This window comes from Colobus angolensis, unplaced genomic scaffold (genome assembly GCF_000951035.1).
Source record: "Colobus angolensis palliatus isolate OR3802 unplaced genomic scaffold, Cang.pa_1.0 Scaffold21, whole genome shotgun sequence".
Classification (NCBI taxonomy): Eukaryota; Metazoa; Chordata; class Mammalia; order Primates; family Cercopithecidae; genus Colobus; species Colobus angolensis.
In genome coordinates this window covers 1,722,374-1,747,666 of record NW_012115266.1, presented here as the reverse complement: position 1 = coordinate 1,747,666, position 25,293 = coordinate 1,722,374, and the positions used below count along the sequence as shown (strand labels likewise).

The following is a 25,293-nucleotide window of genomic DNA, read 5'->3' as shown; positions in this document are numbered from 1 at the left end:
GTTTTTATGGTATGTTATGTTCTGCCTCTGTCTTGTTGAATGAAAACCCATTAATACCAGCTTTTTCAGAGGGAGTTTCTGAGATAAATAACACAGTACCGTTTGCACTAGTATGCTTTCCTGTGTTTTTCATGACTGTATAGTTATTTTGAATATATGTATTTAAATTTGTGAAGATGTAGATTAAAACAATCCTGCATTTATGAATTATCAGCTGTCAGCAGTGGTTTAAAATCAGGCATCAGCAGCAGCTGGGGACTAGAGATGCAGAATCTCAGGCCTGAGCCCTGTTTTATTGCGTCAGAATCTGAGACTGTGTTTTATTTGTTTATTTATTTGTTTGTTTGTTTTTTAAAATTTTAGGACAGGGTTTCACTCTTGTTCAGGGCGGTATGCAGTGGTATGATCATGGCTCACTACAGCTTCAACCTCCCAGGCTCAGGTGATTCTCCCACCTCAGCCTCCCAAGTAGCTGGGACTACAGGTGTGTGCCGCCTGTTGCCCAGGCTGGTCTCAAACTCCTGGGCTCAAGCGATCTGCCCATTTTGGCTTTCCAAAATGCTGAGATTAGAGACGTGAGCCACCATGCCCAGTCAAGACTGCATTTTGACAAGGCACTAAGCTATTCATTGCTGTGCCTGTGAAAGTTTGGGAAACTTTGAAGCTCACTGATTTCATTGTTGGGTATATTCATTGCCCTAGTAGCTTCTGTTTGCCTGAGTGTGCGTATGTTGGTGCCTGTGTGTTCTAGCTGCTATTGTGGGTCTTTCTTACTGACTCTCTACAACCTGTTTATTTGCTAAGGATCCTGAGGCTTAGAGATGAAGTAGCTTTCCTAAGGCCTCAGGGCTAGCCAATAGTGGAGCTGGTGTTAGAATCCAGGTCTGTTAAGATTCTTAATAGTCCTAAAAGAGGTTGAGGGGATTTGTATATTTGATGAAAACAAAGGGTTGTAGGTGGTTCACATAAATTATAATTGGGCCCTTATTGAATATACTAGCAATCTACTAGCAGTGCCTTGGCAAAGTTGACAGATAGACTGATGTTCTTGTTCTACCTCTTGTAAATAATTTAGCCACTGTACCAGTTCCTAGTTCCTGTGTCAGAGACAGGGTGGCACCTTTTTCCAGAGAATGTCACTGCTTGAATACTTTGTTTTTTTTGTTTTTTGTTTTTTGTTTTTTTGTTTTTTGTTTTTTGTTTTTTTTGAGACGGAGTCTCGCTCTATCGCCCAAGCTGGAGTGCAGTGGCCGGATCTCAGCTCACTGCAAGCTCCGCCTCCCGGGTTTACGCCATTCTCCTGCCTCAGCCTCCCGAGTAGCTGGGACTACAGGCGCCCGCCACCTCGCCCGGCTAGTTTTTTGTATTTTTTAGTAGAGACGGGGTTTCACCGTGATAGTCAGGATGGTCTCGATCTCCTGACCTCGTGATCCGCCCGTCTCGGCCTCCCAAAGTGCTGGGATTACAGGCTTGAGCCACCGCGCCCGGCCGAAAACTCCATTTTCAAACTACTTAATCCAGCTTACAAAAAAAAACTGTAGGATTTTGGAGAAAGAGGGTAGTTTGGGTTTACTAAACTCTTTGCCCCACTGACTTTGGTGGAAGAAATTATCCCTAAATCCTATTTAAGCACAGTCATGTGCTGCATATATGACGGTGCTCCCATAAGGTTATAATGGGGCTGAAAAATTCCTGTCACCTAATTAATGACTGATATGAATGATTAGTTTGGGGGGATTCTTTAAGGTGATTTTGCTACTTCAGCTAAACAACATCTTAACATGGTAGTATCTGTTCAGATACACAAATACTTAGCATTGTCACAGCTGCCTCCGTGTTTCAGTACACAGTAACATGCTGTGCAGGTTTATAACCTAGCAGCAATAGGCTATAGCAGATAGCCCAGGTGTGTAGTAGGCTAGACTGTGTAGGTTTGTGTAAGTCACTCTATGATGTTCACACAGTGACCAAGTCACCTGATGAAGGATTTCTCAATCTGTATCCCCGTCATTATTCGTTGCATGGCTGTGTAGTCTAGGTTGTGAATTTTAAAGGATATTTACGTTTACTAAAAAGAAGTTGTTGAAGTTCTGACTTTTTGGTTTTTCTGCGTATTTTAGAGTAGTTATATTTTTAAAAGGACTCCATTTTACCCCAGGGCTCTGGCCAGTTGAACTTTGTAACTGTTATTTCATACCTGGCTTCTTTCTACTTGAAAGAGTACAAATAGGAGCGAAGGCCGAGCAGGGGCGACTCACTTACCAGTGCCATTTGTTCCCAGTCAGCTTGCTGTTTGGCTAAAAGGTAAAATACATAATTTTTGCATAAGGAATTAGCTGTGGATATATCTTGGTTTTGAGTTTGTAGTATGTCCAGTACAAAGATGTATGTATATTTCAAAGTGTTCTTATCTGAAAAATGCTATTCTAACTCCGAATAGTGGGGAGCAAAAGGAATTAGTTACAGTGGTGGCTCACACCTGTAGTCCCAGCACTTTGGGAGGCTGAGGCGGTCGATTGCTTGAGGCCAGGAGATTGCTTGAGACCAGCCTGAGTAACATAGTGAGACCGTGTCTCTACAGAATTACAAAAAAAATTAGCCAGGTGTGGTGGCACGGGGCTGTAGTCTCAGCTACTCTGGAGGCTGAGGTGGGAGGATCACCTGAGTCCGGGAGGCAGAGGTTGTAGTGAGCCAGGATAGTTGCTAAAGAACTCCTTTTCTTGTGTTTAAATCTCAAGTTTAAAATCAGTGTACTAAACCCACAAAGTCATGGCTAGGGAATTGGAGGACCTGATTCATGAGTTAGGCCACGCTACAGGAGCACACAGGCTCTGCTACAGGAAGGTTGCTTCTGGCTCACTGGAACAGCATTGGCAGGAACTTAGAGCAGTAGGTGACTTTCTTCCATGTGGTGATTTGGGGACCAAGGCGTGTTCCATGTTTTGGTTCTACCATCCCTCAGGGTCTTTTGGTCCTCAGCATTCAGCCAGATACAGGTGAAGGACCATGGGAGGTTTGATGGCTCCGGGCACAATGGAGGAAACTCTGTCATGTGGCCACACCTACATGGTGAGTGCCCTAGGAAGGGGAGAATGGAGATGGACGACTGTCAGCACCTCACTGGGCAGGGTGCAAGGGCTGTGGAGTAGATGTTGGGTGGATTCGGGAGACTGCAGAAAGCAAAGTGGGTGTTAGTGGGACTTTTATTTCCTCTGGAACAAAGGACACTACACTTTTCTGTGAAAGACTAGGTAGTAAATATTTTAGACTTTGTGGGCCGCAGATGGCCTCTGTCATATATTCTTTTTTTTTTTCTTAAAACAACCCTTAAAAAATGTCAAAATCATTCATAGCTGGCAGGCTGTGAGCTGGATTTGGTTTACCAACACCTCTTCTTACTTCATCACAACTAATTATCTCTCTTCTTTATAAACCCAGTATTGAATGAGTTTCCTTTATAGTAAGGCTGAGATTTTGGAAGCCAGTTTTTACTTGAGGTAAAGAAGTTGTATCTTGATTCATAATTCAGAAGTGTCATTTTGTCTAGTTTTTAGACAAAGGTTGTCACCTGATTGGTGAATGTATACCCTGTTTATTATTAGCTAAAAATAAGTGCTTGATATTAGATTCACTTTTTTTCTGATTTATTTCTTAGTATTTTTCATACTTTACCTTTAATACTAAGTATGGGGAATAGTAGTAAAAATATATTTTAAAAAAAGGTTTTGTGATTTTTAAGAACACAGAGGTGCATGAGCTGTATTACTCCACCGGAAGCATTGGTGGGTGGCGCTGGCGTTGTTATGCCGTGCCCTCAGACAGCGAACCACTTCTCTTCCTCTGTGGGAATGGAAACCCAACTTTTTCCCTCTTCCACTGAAGTTATCTTTTGTTATACTTTTGTCTTTTTTTCTACTTGTTATTTGTATTAGTATAAAATGGCATAATAAAGTTATTTTGTTTACCATTTCCCACTCGTCTGAAAATCGCAAAAAGCATTTATTGCTAAGGTTTATATCCACTGACCGTTTCCCCAAAGTTCTTTTCCTGTTACTTGTATGTCGTCTTTGCCCTTATTTCTTTAATGTTTGTGTTAGAAGTAGCTTGCTCTTATTTCCTTCACTGGCAGATGTGTTACTTTGCCCACTGGGTGGCTTCTGTGGATGCCCCTACCCACCCCTCGTCTTGAGCAGAGAAGTCCTGTTAGCTTAGGAACATAGTGGCTGCTGTCAGTGTGAGGAGTTGTGCTTCTCTAGCATGGTCTGTGATGTCATTTGGACATAATTATTAGACAGCCCTGCTGCTGACTGTGGGCCACCGCTTTGTGTCATCCCACAGAGCTTTGTGCTGAACGTCAGTCCTCCACATCGACTCCTCTTGTAAGATGCTGTGTCCAGCCATCACAATGGCTACCATCCTTAAACATGTCTTGGTCCTGTTGCTGCTAATTGATGTGAGCTTGTCGCCATGTGTCCTTTAAAGCATTTAAAGGTTTTTTTTAAAAAACAAGGAGGACTTTTATAACACCCTTCACTTTTTATAATATTCCTATTTAAAACTTGTTATTTTAATGAGCTTTTGAAAGCTTCATTAAAACTCTGCTTGGCTGGACACAGTAACTCATGCCTGTAATCCCAGCACTTGGGGAGGCTGAGGCAGGTGGATCACTTGAGGTTAGGAGTTTGAGACCAGCTTGGCCAACGTTATGAAACCCTGTCTCGACTAAAGATACAAAAAAAAAAAAAAAAATCAGCCGGGTGTGATGGCATGCTGTAATCCTAGCTACTTGGGAGGCTGAGGTAGGGATTACTTGAACCGGGGAGGCAGAGGTTGCAGTGAGCTGAGATCATGCCACTGCACTCCAGCCTGGGTGACAGAACAAGACTCCGTCTCACAAAAAAACTCTGCCTATATTTTAAATAATATGCTCATATACTTAAGAGTAAAATGTTCACTGATCTCACTGCCTATCCTGTGAAGTGGATCTACTTTTTACAGAGCCTTGAGTAACCTGCCGTGGTACAGAATTTGTTTTCCTTCTTTTATTCCTGGATTGATCAGTGTTTATACTAGCAGTGTCAGTGATTTTGCCCTCTGTGATCTCTATTTAAAAAAAAAAATTTTTTTTTGAGGCAGATGTTCATAAAAGCATAAAATCAGGATATATTCCTGCCTGATCTCCTAATGTGGGTGGGTTTTTTTGTTGTGTTTTTTTGTTTTTTGTTTTTTTATGGAAACAGGGTCCTCACCCTGTTGCCCTGCTGGAGTATAGTAGCACAATCATGGTTTACTACAGCCTCAGCCTCCTTAGTAGCTGGTACTACAGGAGTGTGCCACAATGCCTGGCTAATTTTTTGAATTTTTTTTTCTTCTTACAGACATGAGGTCTCACTATGTTGCATAGGCCGATCTTGAACTCCTAACCTCAAGTGATCCTCCCGTCTTGGTGCCTGCCAAAGTGCCGGGATTACAGGTGTGAGCCACTGTGCCCGGCCCAAATACATACTTCTAAAAATATGTGCTATGCATGGATTACCATCCTTTGCGGCCTCCTTCCTTTTACCTAGGCTCTTGTAAATAGCATGTGGATAGTCCTGCTTTTTTGGAGATAATGATAATGGGACACCTCACTAAGTGGGTAGTGAAGCTCCAGCTTTATACATAGGTTTCGTTTGGGGGTTACAGAGAGTCAGTATGTATTACCAAACTCCGGTTTAGGAATTCTGCAGTGAGCAGCATATAGACAGACGGGAAAGGTCTTTGAATGGTCTTCTACTAAGGTCTTTACTGTGATGCCATCATCCCGTCATGTGTCTCAAAAGTGGCTTTTGAGATCATCCCGTCATGCATGGCAGCCTTTAGATCATGTAGTGAGCCCTCTGTTTTATGTTTCCGTCTGTAACAAATAAGTACCTTTTTTAGCTCTATAATTTGAAGTAACAAACTCTGTTTTCCTTGTTGAGGAAGGATAGGCATGAAGCTGAGGAACGAATATGTATGTGACGTAGTGATTGGGTTTCATTGTCATGTTTTGCTAGTAAACAGAGGAGAAGCAGTTTCTCTAACTCCTCGATAATTAGTTTTCAGTTTTTAGTAGTATATTAAAAATAAAAATGGCACAGATTTTACCAGTTTATTTCTTCAGGCTTTTGACTATGAAAGTACTAATTTGCAGTGATTATTTAGTTCTTTAGTCTTCTGAAGCCTTCTAGATATTTAGGCCTCACTGCTTATCACTTGTTGCTGAAGATACTCTGTCCTTCACCCTTAAGAAAAGAGTGACTTTTCTCTTTTCCCAGCATCACTTCTTAACAAAGTATGGATGAATTACTTTTGCAGGTTAAAATCATCCCAAGTATTAGCTTTGAGCATTTTCAAGTCAAAATTTTTTATCAATTAAAATATTTTCTTTTCTGAGAAGGAAAAAATTCTGCCAGTTATGCATTAAAAAGTATTTTATAGGTTCAGTGTGAAGCTTATTTAACTTATATGAGCCAAGTTGGCATTTTAGACTGTAAAACTGAACTGAAATATGAATTATGGAAAATTAATTTGTAAAGTTGAAATTTTATGAAATACTTTCTGCATTTTGTTTAGACCAGCATGTTTTGGAAATTTGATCTTCACTCATCATCCCACATAGACACACTTCTAGAAAGAGAAGATGTAACACTGAAGGAGTTAATGGATGAGGAAGATGTTTTACAGGAATGTAAAGCTCAGAACCGCAAACTTATAGAGTTTCTGTTAAAAGCAGAATGTCTCGAAGATTTAGTCTCATTCATTATAGAAGAACCACCTCAAGACATGGATGAAAAGATCAGATACAAGTAAGACAATTCAATCTTCTCTCTAGAGTGGGACTAAAGTGAATTGGGGGTAGAATATACAGCTCTTGTTCAAGGATTCTCCAGTGTGACTGTCGCCATTTACAGAAGAGTAAGATAGTCAAGAATGACAGGCTCAGTGGAGCACAAAATCCATTCCAGCAGTAAGTCCAGGGAATCCCAAGAGTTTAAAATGAGTGTTCTGAATTTCATTCAGAGGTTTTCTGGAAAGGCAGCGTGCTTTGTAAACAACGATGACAAATGTCTCAAAAATAGTAAGATGATTAAAATATTTACAAATAGGAAGATGGACATTATGTGACTATGCAAAATCGCACAGCAAATCTAAGTCAGAGCTTGGGGTTACAAAGAGCATTGCTTATACAATAAATCTGACTGTTTATCAGCTGAAAATAAAGGAATTAGTGAACATCAGTGTAGCTGGTCACACCATGGGTGACTACAGTGGATTTTGTCTGCTAGTTTAATCTGCTTACAAAGAGGACGACAGTACAATGAGAATCCATTATTACCACTTTTTATACAAACCCCTGGAAACTCTCCATAGATATGTAAAGTATTATGGTTACAGTTAATTATTGCTCCATATCCAACCCTATTGAAATATTTGGCTCTTTTCCCTCCAGAAAATAGAGCAACTTCAGAAACAAAAATTGATGCATTACATAAACTTAATGGAATAGGAAAAATTAGGCTTTTAGTAGTGTCTCTATTGCCATTTCTCCCTCAGTTTCCCTTTCTTTTCAGACATCTTTTCCTTTCTTCTTGGGGAGAAATGTGTTGTTGGGAAAATAATACTTGTTAACGCTTTCAAGTTGCTAGTGGCTTAGGTCTTCAAAGATGCCATGTTCTCTGCCAACCATTAACATTGACACCTAGCATTTAGTGAAAGCCTTCACTCAGAGATTAGTGTCTTAAAAAAGAGGAGGAAAGGCCGGACACGGTGGCTCATGCCTGTAATCCCAGCACTGTGGGAGGCTGAGGCGAGTAGATCACGTGAGGTCAGTAGTTGGAGACCAACCTGGCCAACATGGTGAAACCCTGAGTCTACTAAAACTACAAAAATTAGCTGGGCCTGTTGCAGGCGCCTGTAATCCCAGCTACTCAGGAGACTGAGGCAGGAGAATCACTTGAACTCGGGAGGCCGTGGCAGACATGCTAGTGTGCTCTCATCCCCCAAACGATAGACACTTTGCTGCTTGGAATTCCCTTCACAGTGAACTAGCGAATGGGTGGTGCTACTTGAATTGGGGCTCACCCCTGTAGGAGGGGTGTGATGTGCATCAGAGAGCACAGGTTTTGGATCAGCCCCTTCGAGGAGTATGACCCTCTTCTCTTCCAATCTCTGAGAGCTTGGGCAGGGAGCTTACCTTTCTTGGGTCTGTTTCCTCACATGCTGAGTGAGGCTAGCAATGTTTTAATCATTGAAGAGTAGGCGTGCTTTCTATAAAGGGCTTACTTTCTCCAAAAGAAGTAGTGGCCCCTCCCACCCATTATAACTGTGTGGCACTTGTATTGTGTTGCTTTGCCAGTGTTTTTGCCTTTGAGGTTGCAAGAGCAAATGCGCCTCCTCTGGACATAGCCTTCTGCATGGTACCATTTTGAAGGAGCACCACTCGAGTTGGATAGGGCAGTACTCTGCCATGCTTCTGGCCCGAGCAGAGTCACCACCTGTGTGTAATGTACCTTGGATGATGCCGCAGCTAGATGAGCATAGAGGAGTTTTTCAGCTGGGATCTGAAAGTGTTTTAGGGTTATGGTTGACTACAGTCATTTAAGGAAGTTTAGACTGGGATTGTGTAGTTTTGGGATGATAGAGTAATTGCTGTATTGGGGTAAACCAGACTAAAAAGCCCTTTGTCAGGTAAGACCTCTGGAGAAAAATGGAGCATGACGAGACAGGGAGTGCTGAAGGTGGTGGAGTGGGCAGAGAAGCTCAGGGAAGGCCTAATTAAGATGGTGCCATCTCGTCAGAGCCATGCAGGAATTAAGGGGGTTGCCAAGTGGGTACTTAAGGAACATCCAGGCAGAGGGAACAGCAAGTATGGAAGCCTTAATGTGCTCGTGTGTGTGGTGTACCCCAAGAACATGTGAGCAGCCATAGAACATGTGGGCAGCATTGTGAATGAGGGAAAATGGAAGGTGGGAGAGTTGGGGTGAAGTTGGAGCACCTCTAGAGACAGGCCATACAGGGCCTGGTAGGCTCAGCTAGGATGCTTGCTATACTTGGGACAAGATGGGAAGCCACCAGAGGGTTTTGAGCAAGTATGTGCCATAGTCTGACTTTGTTCCCAGGAGTGCTGTGCCTGCTCTGGGGTTAGGGACTGTAGGAGGACAGAAGTGGAAGTACAGTTGACTGCAGTGATCAGCAGAGAATAATAAGATCTTAGTGGACCTGATTGGTGAGAAGCAGTCAGATTCCCGGAGGCACTAGATGAAGTTAGAACTCAAGGGGTTTCTTCTAGTATGGAATGGGAGATAAAGTGTCAAGAGTGACTATGAGGATTTTGGCCTGGGCAGTTGAGAGGATGGAGTGGCTTTATGGCAGTGAAGAAAGATTGCAGAGGGAAAGGGCAGGAGTTTGGGTCTGGCCCTGTCACATTTGAAATACCTGTTAGATATGAGGCAGAGATGAGGCCTAGCAGCAGGTGGACGGAGGACATGTAAAGCCATGAGGCTGAATGAGATTGCCTGCGGAGCTGATGGAGCTGGAAGAAAGCTTCCGAAACTGGAGATGGGTAGTGTGGGCTGGCCAGGGTTCCACTGAGGGATGGATGAGTGACAGGATGCAAGAGGAGAACCTAGGGGCTGCTACCCTGGAAACCAGGGGAAAGTCTGGCTTCAGGAAGGAGAGGGGGATAGTGGGTTAGGGGTACTGCTCATAAAAAACCACTCAGTTTATAACGTGGAGATCATGGGCCCCATCAGTGCAGGTTCTTTAGAGGGGCCCGGGTGAAAGCCTGGAGACAAGCAGAGACAATTCTTTCAAGTGATTTCCTGTAACAGGAGCAGAAAGGAAGCGGTAGGTCGAGGCAGATGTGGAGTCAGGGGCGGTGTGTGGTTTTGTTTTTTCCTAAATGGAAGTGATGGCCTGTGAGAATGTTGCAGCACAGAGGAAACACAGCCAGTGTGAGGGAGCAGGCCGCTGAGTGATGCGTTGTGCTGGGTGGGCGGGGGTGGGGGCATGTGGTCCAGAGCACACATGCAGGATGACCTCAGGAGCACGGGCTGCTCCCCTGCGGCAGGGAGGAAGCACCAGGTGTAGGTCGGGATGTGGTAGGGCTGGGATCCCTTCTGATTGCCTCCTCTGTGTTCTCAGGCAAAGAAAGTGAGGTCAGACAGAGCCTATGGAGGAGGAGGGGCCTTGCTGAGGGTGGAGTGGAGGCATCTTCGGGTGCTTGGGAAGCTGCTGCCCTTTTTTTTTTTTTTTTAAAAGGCAGAGTCTTGCTCTGTCGCCCAGGCTGGAGTGCAGTGGCACAGTCGCAGCTGGCTACAACCTCCGCCTCTCGGGTTCAAGTGTTTCCTGTGCCTCAGCCTCCTGAATAGCTGAGACTACAGGCATGTACCACCATACCTGGTAAAAGTTTGTGTTTTTAGTAGAGATGGGGTTTTGCCATATTGGCCAGGCTGGTCTTGAACTCCTGACCTCAGGTGATCCACCCGTCTTGGCCTCCCAAAGTACTGGGACTGTTGGTGTGAGCCACTGCGCTCGGCCTTGAGAAGCTTCTTGAATGTTAAGGAGGGAGGGAAGGGAGAATAGCCCCAGCCTGTGTGGAGCCAGAACTCTGAGCTTTTTGTGTAATGGCTAACATTATGCATGCTTCTTGAGTTAGGTCATACCACCCAGTCACCTAGAAAAAGTGAACAAATTTTAAAGTTGCCCATCTGGACTTTCTCTGTCAGAGTTTGGAGAAAACACTCATGTATTTGATTCACAGCCAGGAGTCCACTGCCTTTCACTGATCCTCTATTTGTCAGCAGTTTCCACATTAAGACAGTTGAGTGAGTGCATCTCCCCAACCCACCCTAGCAGCATTCTGCCATTTTATAGTGAAAATAAAGAGGAATGAAAACAGCTGTCATTTTTTAAACGCTTTTTTACTTTATGCCAAGGCCTCTTCCCGGCCTTTTTTACTCCTCTCCTCCATAAGATAAGGACAATAGTCCTTAATCTTACTAACTTGGAAACTGAGGCCCAGAGAGGTTAAGTAACTTGCCCAAGGTTATACAGCATGTAAGTGGCAGAGGCTGGTGTTGAACTTAGCTAGTGTGACTCTAGTTGCTGCACCTGTAACCACTGTATCAGCCCACTCTTGGGATAATGGGTACTTTACAGGGGTTTATATTCTGGCATCTTGAAGCCCATGCTATGTAAATTGAGAGAGACTTTACTTCCCAAAGACCCATACATCTGCCAGGTCTGTTTTTTTTCCTTTTCTGTTTTCTTTATACAAAGGCTCATTTCGGGACCTTCTCATACCCTTCTGTCTTTAGGCCTCACATCAGAGCCTGTCAAGTGCTGCGGCTTTCTGGTTCATCACCAGTGGTCTTTTTGTGCCAGGGTCTTGCTGCAGGCAGCACTTGCTTGCCTTGGATGCCCCAGGTGTGTCCTATATGTGTCCCTCCCGCCCCAGTCTTCCCTGGTTTCTTTTGTCATGGAGCCACGTTTGGCTATTTTGCCATCTCCTTGTCTTGCTCAGCCTTTGAGCTTGCCACCCCTGATGACTGGTTGGGGCACTGGGTCCTGGCTATCTAGCAGGGAGGAGTGTAAGAGCAGAGTAATCGTGGGTCAGCTAGAGTATTGTCTGGATAGGCTCAACATCTCTGTTGTTACTAGTGAAAACAGACACGAGATTGTGGTAGAAGGAGTAAGAGGAGAAAATGGACCTGCTGCCTGTTTGCGGAGGGTCAGTGGTCTGGTTGTCAGAGGCAAGCATGCTTTAGGGGGTGCAGGCATTTCTAAAGCCATGGGATCTGTAGAAGAGCCTGTGTGTGTCCATCCAGAGCAGGTGTCATGTTCTTAGCTGTGGGCCTGTATCCTACAGGAGAGAGAGCATGGTGAAGACTGACAGTGGACTGACTTTGTGTCTGTGCTAATCTCCAGATACTGGAAGGCTGATGTGGACAGCACTAGTTTTGTTTTGTTTTGGTTTTGACACAAGGTCTCACTCTTGTCCAGGCTGGAGTGCAACAGTTATAGCTCACTGTAGCCTCGAACTTGTGGGCTCAAGTGATCCTCTAATCTCAGCCGCCTGAATAGCTGGGACTACATTATTTTGGTATACTGTTTCCTGCCTTGGTAGCCTAGGCTGATGTCCTCTTCCCCGCTTCATTATAGTAGGATGCTTACTCTCTTAAGATGTAATAGAGACTGAAAACAACTTCGTAGTACCATTTGCAGCCCATCTAAAGATAAAGGCTGGTCCAGGTCCCTCCAGAGTGTCTTAAGTCATTACGAGGTGCTGTGTGCAGTGCAATTTCCTGGAAACCAGTGTCCTCCACAGTTGTCCTCAAGCTATGCTGCTTGCCGTGCCAGAGGAGGCTGTAGCCCGAAAAAACGGCGCGCACCTCCAGCCGCTTTTCTCGCTGCTCGTGGAGAAGGCCCGGGCCCTGCAGCGTGACCTCCCTGGGCTCCAGAGTACTAGGTGTGCTCTAGTTTCTTCAGGGAAAATATATTCTTATTAAAGCTTGGTTTAAAAACAATTTTTAGATAGTGGAAAATTTATTTTAGTCTGGAGGTTGGTTGAACAGAAGAAATTGAAATGATTTCCTGATTCCCAGTGAATGATTTTACTCTTCTCACAAAATCTTGGGAAGCCTTTCTGATTTGTGTTTATCTTTATATAATTAAATTGTTAATAAAGATGATGATGTAAGTATCCTGTTCTTCTAGGTATCCAAATATATCTTGTGAGTTGCTCACTTCTGATGTCTCCCAGATGAATGATAGACTGGGAGAAGATGAATCCTTGCTAATGAAATTATATAGCTTCCTCCTAAACGATTCCCCTTTGAACCCACTACTTGCCAGTTTCTTCAGCAAGGTGCTAAGTATTCTTATCAGCAGAAAACCAGAACAGGTAAATATGATTTTCCAAAAGGTAAGTATTAGGCTGATCATCCCCTTGAGGGGATCCCCCAGTCACTGTTGCTTTAGAGTTCTAAGAGAATGTATTTTAAACCTTAAACATTCTAAGCACTCACATACTATTTATACATTGATGAATATTTCTAATATGGTATAATCTCAAATTTCACGTAATTTGTTAGCATACTTTGGTTTCCTCTTTTGACAGGTGGGTAGAAGATGAGAATATTGGGTACCCATTTGTGAAGACAGGGCTTAACTAAGATGGCAAGTGTAATAACTAAGCCGTTGAATATGTCAACAAACAATCGCTTTGTTTTGTTTTGTTTTTCCCCCATTGATGATCACAGATGAAGCTTAAACCAAAAACCTTTCCCACAAATCTAATTGGTGATTGGTTTGTACTAATGGTGATTCTGTTTTGATTCTACTCAAAACTGCTGCGGTGTCAGGCTTGAGATATCTGAGTGTATAGACTGCTGTATACATTTGTAGCTCTGCCGTTCATATCCAGTGTGGTTTGACAAAAACTTCACTTGGTTCTTTAAGTGTGGTCCCTGAAGCAGCAGCACCTCAGTAGAGAATTTTGTCAGAAATGTAAGTTCTTGAGCCCTATTCCACACCTGCCGAATCAGAAACTCTGAGGGGTGGGCCCTGCAATCTGGGTTTTAACAAGCCTTCAGCTAACTCTGATGCATGCTAACATTTGAGAACCTCTCTGCTTTAGTGGATATTGTTGTGAAAAAGGATCTGCTTATCTGGAGATTTTAGTCATTTTATGGAAATAGGCACCCAGGGAACAACTAGAGCCTCAGATATTCAAGTATAAACTATAGCAGGTTTGCCAGAATTGCAACAAGTAAGGGTGTGATGATATGGGGTAAAAGTGGTCAAACCTGTTGGTCCTGCCATCTTTCATGATAGAAAATGGCTCTGGGTGACCTATTCTTGCTATCAGCACTTGTGGAAGGACTGGAGCTATTTTGGGCCTAGTGTGTCCTCTCCTATGCCAAGGTAAAGTGGATGCATGTTTTATTTTAGAAAGAGATACCATTCTTTCTTTCACTTAATGGACTAGGATAAACTTCCTAAGTTGATTGGAAATAAGATTCTTTTCACTTTGGTAATAATCCCCAAATCATGATTACTCTAATGTAGATTGTCTGTTTTTTTCTGCCTTCTAGTTAGAAATACAAGAACTGCTGGCTGTTTTAGGAGAGTGGAAGCCAACCTATCACCCTCATATTACCAGGCAGTTCTCAGGGCTGGTTGTTACAGCCATTATCCAGACGTTATGCTTCATTGTGCTTTTTCTCCTCCCTTCTGTGCTGTTGGGACCCAAGTTTGCAAGCCCCGATTTTCAGCGTACACATAAAGAGAGAGAATACATTTAAAACTTTATGGGGCCTTGAGTATTTTGTATTAGACTTGTGTAGAGTCCGACCCGACATTCTATCTGTGTAGAGATGATGGCACTTGCCAGTTACATTCTGAGACAAGAGCCCCTCGGCCTTTTGCTTGTTACATTTCCCTGTCATGACTGTATGAATGATAGCAAGAGGATTCAGTGGCTGTGGGTTAAGATTAAACCTGGCATTTCTCTATCCTTTGCAAATTAGGAGTGTGAATAAAGGTTTTCTGTTATGTGATAGTATTAGTAGGGATCTCTGCAACTGTAAGTAAGGACAAAAATTGAGACTCAACTGGCTTAACCGGTAAAGGCATTTGTTAGCTCATGGAACAGAAAGTCAGGTAGTGGGGCATCTTCAGTGCTACATGAGTCAGCACCCCAGTGGGGTCATCTGGGCCACAGGTCCCTGGTGTCAGTGCTGTACTGTCCACCACACTAGCTGGGATTTATTCCTTTGGGCTTCAGGTCTGGTGTTTCTGGGAATGAATTATGGAATACTTGGTCACATGTGACTTTCTTCATCCTTTCTCCTCTACTGTCCTTTTAAAAACTATTGTGGGACCCAATTGTGAGTGACTTATTTATGTATCATGTCATTTCTTGAAGTTTTGTATCATAATGCTTGACCTCATTGTCTAGAGAAGCAACGTGTGTTGGTTAATCCTGTGTTTATACCTAATTGTATGAAGCAGTTTTAGTTGTCATCTCTGGCTATCAGACTTCATGTGGCCTAATGGAAAGATTGTAGCTTTTGTGGCATACAAATCCAAGTTTAAATCCCAGGCAGCCACCTTTTAGCTCTGGAAGATACTTTCTGAGCCTTGGTTTCCTTATCTCTAATGGGGTATGGGGGTGGGAGTGAGTTATTCAACACCCCTCCACGTCCCAGGGCTTTTGAGCAATTTCAGTGAGATCCTGTTATAGCAGCTGCCACACTCCCCCTGGGACTCGCAGAGGGTTTGGGAATAGATGACACGTGCACGTGGACAGAGGCAGAGGCAACGAGGCTGCATGGGACACGGGGATGCGTGGGAAAGAGTCATCTCCCTGGTCTCTCAGTGCAGAAGAGGCCAGCAACAGGGGCCTGATTTCCGTGGCTGTTCTCACGTTCCTTCAGGGTAGCTCTCTGCCTCTCCACCAGCTGCCCTTCTTGTGCTAAGCTATTGGAGTGAATTGGTGAAGTCAAAATCCAAGACGATGTGTGTGTAGCCAGGTGAGTTAGTTACTCTGGCTGGAGTAGAAATATGTGTTTTGAAATTTTTTTCTCATACTTGTTAGGGTCCAATTAGGATTTTGAATATTATTCATTTTGGTGCAGAATCTTAACAGACTTGCTTTATGTTCATAAACTGTAAAATGGTATATTCTCTTGCTCTTTATAGGCATATTAAATTTTTGATCCCCATTCTCTGAGAATGAATAATGAAAGTGAATAGAAATAAAAGATTTTGTTAAGTTGTATTTGTATTAATGGACATGTGCTAATTTAGGGGATTTTTTTTCCAAGGGGTTTTTGTGTATTGTAACTATGAGCCAGGCTTTCTAATTTGATATCTTGTTGCTAATTCAGGATTTGCCATTTCTCAACCTAAAGTAGTGGTGAAATTGGGAGGAGTGGGGGTTGGGACTTAAAAGGTAAAGTTTATAGTTTCCAGGTTACATGTCTTTCAGTTTCTGATCTATTCTTCTCTAGATTGTGGATTTCTTAAAGAAGAAGCATGATTTTGTAGACCTTATTATAAAGCACATAGGAACTTCTGCTATCATGGATTTGTTGCTCAGGCTCCTGACATGTATTGAACCTCCACAGCCCAGGCAAGATGTACTGAATGTGAGTAGAATTCTGACCTGCTGTTGACTGGGGTTAGGGTGCTGGCATGTGAGCCCACCAGGCTGCTGTGTGCTGGGAGGGATTGCATGGGATGAGGGTACTTGGTAGCAGAGAGTTGTCTGGGGAGCAGGTAACAGGGTGGGGGAGAAAGGTTGTTCCAAGATAGGAAGAGACCCAGATTTTGCAGAGCTAGAATTTCAGATGGGCATATCCGTAGGTGTGTGGAATGTTTTGTTGTGAGTGTTTTTTCTTTTTTGCTGGTTTGCTTTTTATGGGGGTGGCGAGACATTATGGGTTGAGCATTTGTCTTAAATCTGGTCCTGATGGTAAAAGCAGAAATGAGAGGGTTGGGAGCTTTAAGTCCCATATGAGTATGTTGTGAGGCCACACTCTTCAGGGCCACCTCTGAAGGTCAGAACGGAGAGGTATGGATATATCCGGGGATTCAGGCTTCAGAAGTAATTCCCTTCTCATGGGTACCTAGGAACAAAGGATAAGGAGAACAGAGTTTACTTTGAGAAGGACATATTTTAAAATGTAGACAAATGGTGATTTTTAGGACATATGCCTCCTATGTCTTAGGTGGAATTTGGGTGGGAAGGAGGGGAGTTTATGAGTAACTTGAAAATAAGGTTTCTCCCAGGCTCCCGTCTCTGCCTTCTCTTTTTGTCTTTTGTGTCTTCTCCTCTTCCTTTCTTTTTTGAGTTGGAGTCTCACTCTGTCATCCAGGCTGGAGTGCAGTGGCATGATCTCGGCTCACTGCAACCTCCGCCTCCCAGGTTCAAGCAGTGCTCCTGTTTCAGTCTCCTGAGTAGCTGGGATTACAGGTGTCTGCCACCACACCTGGCTAATTTTTGTATTTTTAGTAGAGACAGGGTTTCACCATGTAGGCCAGGCTGGTCTCCAACTCCTGATCTCAGGTGATCCGCCCTCCTCGGCCTCCCAAAGTGCTGGAATTACAGGCGTGAGCCACTGCGCCTGGTCCCTCTCCCTTTCTTTCCTTTCTCAGAAGCTTTGCGAACCATGCTTCAGTCTATCTGTCTTTAATACTAACCTGCAACCTTAGAACTTACTCATTTCTTTGGAAATGAGTTTTGTTGAAAATGCTAGTTATTATTTAAGACCTCAAGGACTAAAAGGAGGGCCTACGAGGAGGAAGGTCTTTCAGGTGGTGCCCAGGGCAGGGCATGTTCCACTGAGGTAGGGAGGTGTGCCAGGTGTGCCTTTATGTAATGGGGTCAGGGCTGGGTTTGTTGGTGACCCAGGCACTGTAATCCCTGTGAGTAAACAGCTGGGTGTATCTAGTGGATGTCCTGGGACTTGTCTGTTGGCAGGGACCTTACATTGGGACACCTGTCCTTTTGGGTGTGTCTTTGTAGATGTATCTTTTCTCAAAAGAGGTTGAGGATTCTGGGAAAGACTGTTAAGGATAGGGAGGAGGGTGTCACCTTTACATTGGGATTATCATAGGGAGAGATTTATTCAGGATGGTTTGCAGGAACCAGTTTATTCCTTTGGTTGCTTCTGGGTTCAAGTTTAGGACCTGTCTGCTTTCCAAAGGAATCAGTGTGTTTGTGGAGAGAGCGAGCGATAGGAGGTTGATAAAGGTGTAGGTCGGGGAAAGGTTAGTTAGAAACCCCTAAATGTCTTATTTTGATTTTGTGGATCCATGGTTGAGGATGACTACAGAAGTGGGCTTGGAATGTAGGTTCCTATGAATAGCTGTGGAAACAGTAGGGGTCTGGGACTGATGAGTTCACTGCCTGGAAAGTTTCCTGGTTTCTCCTGTAGTGGTCAGGAATGCCCCGCCCCTCACACAGATGTTTACTCTCCTCTGTTTCAGGACATTATTGCTCAAAGAGTGGTCCCAGACATCATTTGTGAGCTTGTTAGAAATCTGTAATCTCAGGTCTCTTCCTTGGCCTACTGAATCAGAATATGCACTTTAACAAGATTCTTGGAGAATTTGTGTGCACATTTTAAAACAGATCTTAAAATATAAAGTTGGGCGTCTACCTCTGTGGTGCCTACCTAATAGCTTCACATTTTCCTTCAGTTGGTGTTTTCATTGAGCAGCCAGAGACAGTGTCAGGGTTTCTTCTCTGTTCCTTAAGCAAATTGTGTTTGATTTCTGCCCCTGCTGCCCGCCCTAGTCTCCTTTAGCCCTATTTTCTAGGTAGTGAGCTGCCTTGTTGATGATGGTGTTTCGGCTTCTTATGGCATTAATGTTAAGCCAGATGATTTTTCCTTTATTTTTTCTGAATTTGGATCCCTTTCATGTTTTCATTCACTGTAGCGTTTCATACATGGATTAAAAGGAGATGGCCATAGCTCTTTGCCAGCACATGACAGGCGGATAAACTCTGCCTCTGTGCTTCCTCAGGCCCCCACGTTTCCTGCAGTGGGTTTGGTTTTGTAATCTAAAAGTCCCTTTTGTTCATCCTGTGTTTTTCCTAACCCAGAGACTTGGTGCTAAATATTGCTCTTCTCAATCTTTCTGAAGCTTGGAGTGAACATGCTCTTAAAGAAAATGTATAAATTCCATCCTTCTTAGTCTCCCAGTCCTCTCTTAAGAACCAACCTACAGACCCTTTTAGTCCTAAATGTCTTGGAGTGACCTTACGGCTAAGAAGCTGATGTATAGAATTTTAGTGTGTGGGTATTGTAATTTGGGGAGTTGTTGGTACTGTTGGCCATTGTTAAAACAATATATTCACTGGCATTTTCCTTGGGGGACTTTTAATTTTCTGTAGTGTTCAAAGTCCAGAGAAACCTGTAACATTCTACTTAAAATGTGATGGATATTTCCAAGTATGTTAATCTACATTGGGGCTTGAACAAGAGCCACTCTTTGCTATGATTACTTCTACAATGTGTTTTACAGTGGTTAAATGAGGAGAAAATTATCCAGAGGCTTGTGGAAATAGTTCATCCATCGCAAGAAGAAGATGTAAGTTCACTTGTGTGACTGTAAACTTGATTAGAAAAAAAAGAACTGTTTATTGAGCACAGAGCATACTTACATTAAATGTGAACATGATCAGAGCGTAGAGGGAAAATAGCAATCTATTGTTCTTAAAGGTGATACTTTTCTAAACTATATTACATTTTGCCAATACCCAGAAAATTTCCAGAAATGTACAACAGCAGGCCCTTGTTATAGCACCATCTCCTTTCTAGAGCCAGGATTTCATGCCGAACCAGCTGGCTTTTGTTACAAACCTCCTTTGTTCATGCTCCTTTTTACTTTTTTTTTTTTCCCCTTTGAGATGGAGTCTCACTCTGTCACCCAGGCTGGAATGCAGTGGCGTGACCTCAGCTCACTGCAACCTCCACCTCCCAGGTTCAAGCAGTTCTCTGCCTCAGCTTCCCGAGTAGCTGGGATTACAGGTGCCCGCCACCACGCCTGGCTAATTTTTGTATTTTTAGTAGAGACCGGGGTTTCATCATCTTGGCCAGGCTGGTCTTGAACTCCTGACCTTGTGATCCATCCACCAGCCTCAGCCTCCCAAAGTGCTGGGATTACAGCCATGAGCCACCGCGCCTGGCCTCCTTTTTATTTTTATACCCATCTGTAGCAGTTGATGTGACCACATTTGCATTTGTTTTATCCAGTCTGGTTACAGCTTTGTAGGCAGTGAAGTGGGATGTTGGTCACCTTTGAACCCCTACAGTAACTTTGTTGTTATACGTCCTGTCCCTGGCTGTTAAGTTCTGACAGGTTTGGCTTTTGTCCTAGGTGCTGAAGGTTGACTTGGCTATAGGATTGAAGCTAGATTTGGAGTTTGCAGATTGAACTCTGTGCTGAGGGAATGCCTGTTGGGACCAGTGGGTGCATGTGTCTCTAGAAGAGATCTGTAAGGTTACCACCTGAAGTATCAGGCCAAGCCGTATAAAATTGGCAGTAATCATCCATTTTTACCTACAGACATGACAGTTCTCTATGATTCAACCTAATATCTACAAAGGAGTTGGTTTAAGGACAATTCAAGGTTTGTCCTGAAGCTGGGGGAATCTCCTTGTGTGCCTCTAGGTTGCAGGTTAGATGGGGGAGCGAGTACTGCAGGGGAGCATTGCAGGAAGAGGCATGCAGTGGAGGCTCCTCTCTCACAAAGATACATTTTCTGTGATAGTAGATCGAAACCCTTTCACTCTGATCCATTCAGAAACTTCTGATACCTGGACTTTATTAAAGGGGCTGTCACTTCCCCATTATCCCTCTTTGGGAGAATGCAAGGTATGCTCCCTTGCAGTAGTTGTTACTGTTAGCAGAGTTGACATTTGTGGACACATCCAGTGTAGACATGGATTGGAAATATGGGAGCCCCTGCTTAGAAGGTGCTCTCAAGCTAGCTGGGGTGATAAGCCCTCCTCCTGTGGGCAGGGGAGTGTGGTTCTAGGAGCAGGTTTCCCTGTGGTAACACGTGGCCTGTGCAGGCCGTGGAGAGCCATGACAGGGGTGTGGCCTGCCCCGTTGGCAGGGAGGAGTTTCTTACTCCTTACTAGGTTTGTGTTCTTGAGCAGAGGAACTTGATTGCTCAATGGGCTAAGAAGAAGATTGCTCAGTAGGGCCTGTCGGAAGGGCCCAGGAGAAATCGATAATGGAGAAGTCCAATTCTGCAGCAAAGTTTTTGAGAAGGACACCGCATTGTGGACATCAGCACCTTCTCTGCATGACTTATAAGAAAGTTAATTTTGGCTTTTGGACAGTCCTGTTAATACTTCTGTTTTGTATTAAGTGATGAATTCCATGTTAAAATTATACTGGCCAGTTGATACTTACCAAGGAAATGCTAGGCTCCTGATTCCAGTCAGTGGGTTTGGATATCCTAATCTGTGCTCTCCTCTCTTCTAGAATATGAGTGTTCTGCCTGTATTGGGAGCACATTGCTCAGTCTTTGAGTTATGCTGAGTTTCTTATTCCAGAGAATAAAATGTGTTTGGGTGCTGAGATTTTAGAGCTTTTTCTGTAAGGTCAATACACTGAGAAAAGGCTTAATATTTCTTACCCATTGGTATTCTCCAGAAAGCTGTATTTGCTTTTACTTTTTTTTTTTTGAGACGGAGTTCCGCTCTTGTTGCCCAGGCTGGAGTACAATGGCAGCATCTCGACTCACTGCCATCTCCGCCTCCCGGGTTCAAGCGATTCAATCTCCTGCCTCAACCTCCCTAGGATTGAGATTACCTGGGATTACAGGTATGCGCCACCGCGCCCAGCTAATTTTATATTTTTAGTAGAGACAGGCTTTCTCCATGTTGGTCAGGCTGGTCTTGAACTCCTGACCTCAGGTGATCCGCCTACCTCAGCCTCCCAAAGTGCTGGGATTACAGGCATGAGCCATTGTGCCCAGACGTACTTTTACTTTTTTTTTAATCCAAAAAAAGTATGTGCATCCTTCTATGCTGATAAGAGTGTATTTTGGGGATACACATTGTATCCCTTCTCTGAAATACTTGGAACCGGAGGTATTTTGGATTTCAGTTTTTTTTTTCAGATTTTGGAATATCTGTATTTGCATTATACTGGTTGCACATCCTGGACCTAGAAATCTGAAATGTTCCAATGAGTATTTCCTTTGTCATTTTTCAAATTTTGGAGCATTTTGGATTTGGGATGCTCAATCTGTGTATTTTTTCCCAACTATTTTAGAAGTTTTTGCTCATCAGAACCTTAATGACATCTCCCTGCACATGGTAATAATGTACTGTGCACTATTATAAAGCTCATCTGAATGCGTGACAAAATACATTACTCATGATGTGATCTCTCTTGGCCTTGACCTTTTGCTCACTGAAGCTTATGGCCAGTGTTAATTTGTGTTATTTCTTAAATAACTTTCCCTTTCATTTTTAAATGATAAATTTAACTTCTAACATGTTTTATTGTTAAAATTGTACTTTTTTCCTTTAGCGACATTCAAATGCATCACAATCACTTTGTGAAATTGTTCGCCTGAGCAGAGACCAGATGTTACAAATTCAGAACAGTACGGAGCCTGACCCCCTGCTTGCCACTCTAGAAAAGTATGTGTAAAATTCTGTTCTTGTTCTTCTTTCATAATGATGCTGTTCCATGTGTTACCATTGTGAGTGATTGGTAAGTGTTCCTTATGTGGGAATCATGTCTCTTGAAAATAACCCTGGGTGGGTGAGAAGGTAGGGAATTCTGCTTCTTTTATCTCAGTAGAAGTTTGGCAGGATAAGAAGATAAATGACATTTATATCTAGACTTTGAGTTTTCCAATTATTTGTAAAATGGAATTCTGTAGAGCCATCCTAAGATGTGGTAGTCATTTAGAAATAACTGTCATCACAACTTCCAAGGGTCTTTTGATGAAGAATAGTCTTGTGTAAGTACGAATGTTGCATGTTTTAGTCAGCGGCTTTTATCAGATGATCTTTAAGGCTTTATTGTATCTTTGCAGCTGATTAGGGACAGTTATTTCATGTTTAGGTAGAAGACAGCTTGGGGATGGGATGCTATTTTTTCTAGATTCACATGTTTTTAGAAAGAATGTTTACTGTCAACATGGGCATGTATTTGACCTGCATTCAAACAGCTGAAAGTTATTTTAATAATCAGGCCATTCCTCACTATGGAAGAATAATTGGAAAGTATGCATACAGCTAGCATTGTTAAGTACTAATGGCAGTCTTGCTTCAGTTTACTTCTATTACTGTTTGTAATGCTTTTGTCAATCCTTTTTATTCCTGCTATATATTGAGACTTTTGCATCTTTGGCTTAACTACCTATAATGCCCTTTTGTTAAAATAAAATGTTGTATTATTTCCTTGACACATATAAGACAGGCAAGGAATACATTACAGACAAGTTAACGTGTCTTCAACTCTGTCTTTGCGAAGTGGAGTTGTGTTTTCCTAGCATGTAGAATATGAAGGAGTTGAGTTCTCTGAAGTAGCAAAACTACAAAAGATTGCCGCCTTCCGAGTAAAATGGTATCTTACTTGTCCTATTTTAGTAATTCTTGCACTGTGGCATATATAGTCCTTTAAAACTTTTAAGACATCCCACATTCAACTACTAATTGTGTTATTAATTAGGTTGAACCTTGTAAAATTGCCATTTCAGTAGGTTAGAAATGTTGAATATCAGCAGTTTCATATGGCTCACTGCAGTGCTGCCCAGTAGAAATAGAATCAAAGCCACATATAATTTAAAATGTGTTTGTCCAAAGTCTTGGAAATCCAGTGTGTCTTTTACACTTAGAACATGCTGGTCAGACGAGTTAAATTTTGGGTGCTTGATAGCCACATGTAGTGAATGACTCCCATAGTAGACAGTGCAGGTTCTACCCGAGTATCAGACTGCTTAGTAGTGATTGCTAAGTTCTTCAGTGCCGCTCCAAGCCCTCTGTCCACACAACTTTATTTGGACCCAATATGTAACCTAGCCACCGGAGCCCATGTGCACACTAGCTTTTATATTTCAAGCTGTGTTTTAGTCCTAGATCAGGTAACTAATTTCTGGGATGAAGATAGGTAAATACCTAGAGTTTACATCATTAAATTAGTTGGAGTAACTGTATTCAAATACATGGACCTGATGAATCAGCGGCCCTGTTGCCAAGTAAAACCTCCATTGCATTTAACGGTGGAAAGAAAATCTGTCATGGTGCTTCCCACAGTCTGTCTGAGAATGAGAACCAACCGCTTGTAATATTTGACACACTGAACATCTTTTAGTATCTGTTGATTCAGACAATACACACTGAGAAAAGATTTCTGTTTTAGTAAACTTATTAATCATAATAGCATCTGTGTATATTTAATCTATTATGTGATAATACGTAATATCTATTTGATAAATGATAATTATTTAATAATGATATTACATTATTAAATCACTGTACTGGCAATACATAATGTACACATAGCTTGCTGAGCTCTGTATTATGATGCCAAGTATCATACAGATACTTTCAAATCATGGAAAAATTTCATACTTTCCATTTCAAATCATGGAAAAATTTGAAATGAGGTAAGATTAAAGAAGATGCTAAAGTGTGGTAGTGGTACCAAGAAATCTCAGAAAGCAGACTGAAGTGTTAAATAAACAATGTTTGACTTGGGAAGCAATCTGGGCCTAAATTGAATGCATTTTATTTAGTGACTCTGGAAAGTTTTGAAGTTCAAAAAAAATTTTTTTTTTTTTTGAGACGGAGTCTCGCTTTGTCACTCAGGCTGGAGTGCAGTGGCCGGATCTCAGCTCACTGCAAGCTCCGCCTCCTGGGTTTACACCATTCTCCTGCCTCAGCCTCCAGAGTAACTGGGACTACAGGTGCCCGCCACATCGCCCGGCTAGTTTTTTTGTATTTTTTTAGTAGAGACGGGGTTTCACCGTGTTAGCCAGGATGGTCTTGATCTCCTGACTTCGTGATCCGCCCGTCTCGGCTTCCCAAAGTGCTGGGATTACAGGCTTGAGCCACCGTGCCCGGCCCAAAAATTTTTAACAAACAGTTTTGTTAGAATAGAGTCTGTCTGAATTCTTGATACTAATGACCTTAGAACAAGTTGGGTTTGATCGCATTCATTTGAGCCAATTGGTTTTTTATAAGTGAATTTTTCCTGTGGCCATTCACATTAAAAAAAAAAAAATGAACCATTGTCCCAAAGGCATGGATAAAGCACCTGGGTGGCTTCATGCAGGAAACAGCTCATCTCATAAGTTTCAGTGATGTCTATCCAGAAACTGCTGTTTTTTAAAACATGAAAGTGAATATATTTTCTCGCATGTAATTAAATACCTTTTTATTGAAAGAATGTGACACATTCCTTTTGTTTGATAATCTTCAGTCCTTCGGTTTACTATTTCTTCTGGGTTTGGTGATATTTGTGTGTTCGGGTAAAACTCAGAATGTGGCGCAGCTATTGTGGTATTGTATTTTGACTGTCAAGTTTTCGCTGGTTATTCTGTTTTTTTTTTTTTTTTTTTTTATATATATGCAAAACCTTACCGAACAGCACCCATAACTTCTTTGAAACTATACATTTAAGAAAACTGTTTGTTTTCCTCCTAATAGTAATCATCAAGTTCAATTATAATTGGTCCATTACTTAAATGCTCAAATTTTGGGTTTTTTTTTTTTTTTTTTT

At 42.6% G+C, this 25,293-nt stretch overlaps 1 protein-coding gene across 2 annotated transcripts in view; it reads left to right on the top strand.

The window, feature by feature from the left end:
• Positions 1-25,293, top strand: part of PPP6R3 (protein phosphatase 6, regulatory subunit 3) — a 163,063-nt gene that overhangs the window by 70,757 nt on the left and 67,013 nt on the right. The window contains exons 1-6 of one of the 2 annotated variants that reach the window (XM_011942319.1): positions 4,337-4,453; positions 6,598-6,830; positions 12,742-12,928; positions 16,041-16,178; positions 19,063-19,128; positions 22,090-22,202. In XM_011942319.1, coding sequence (XP_011797709.1) covers positions 4,385-4,453; positions 6,598-6,830; positions 12,742-12,928; positions 16,041-16,178; positions 19,063-19,128; positions 22,090-22,202 — 806 coding nt within the window. In that variant the 5' untranslated portion in view covers positions 4,337-4,384. Of the gene's footprint in view, positions 1-4,336; positions 4,454-6,597; positions 6,831-12,741; positions 12,929-16,040; positions 16,179-19,062; positions 19,129-22,089; positions 22,203-25,293 lie in introns of those variants that run through there. The other variant, XM_011942320.1, reaches the window with a different exon arrangement.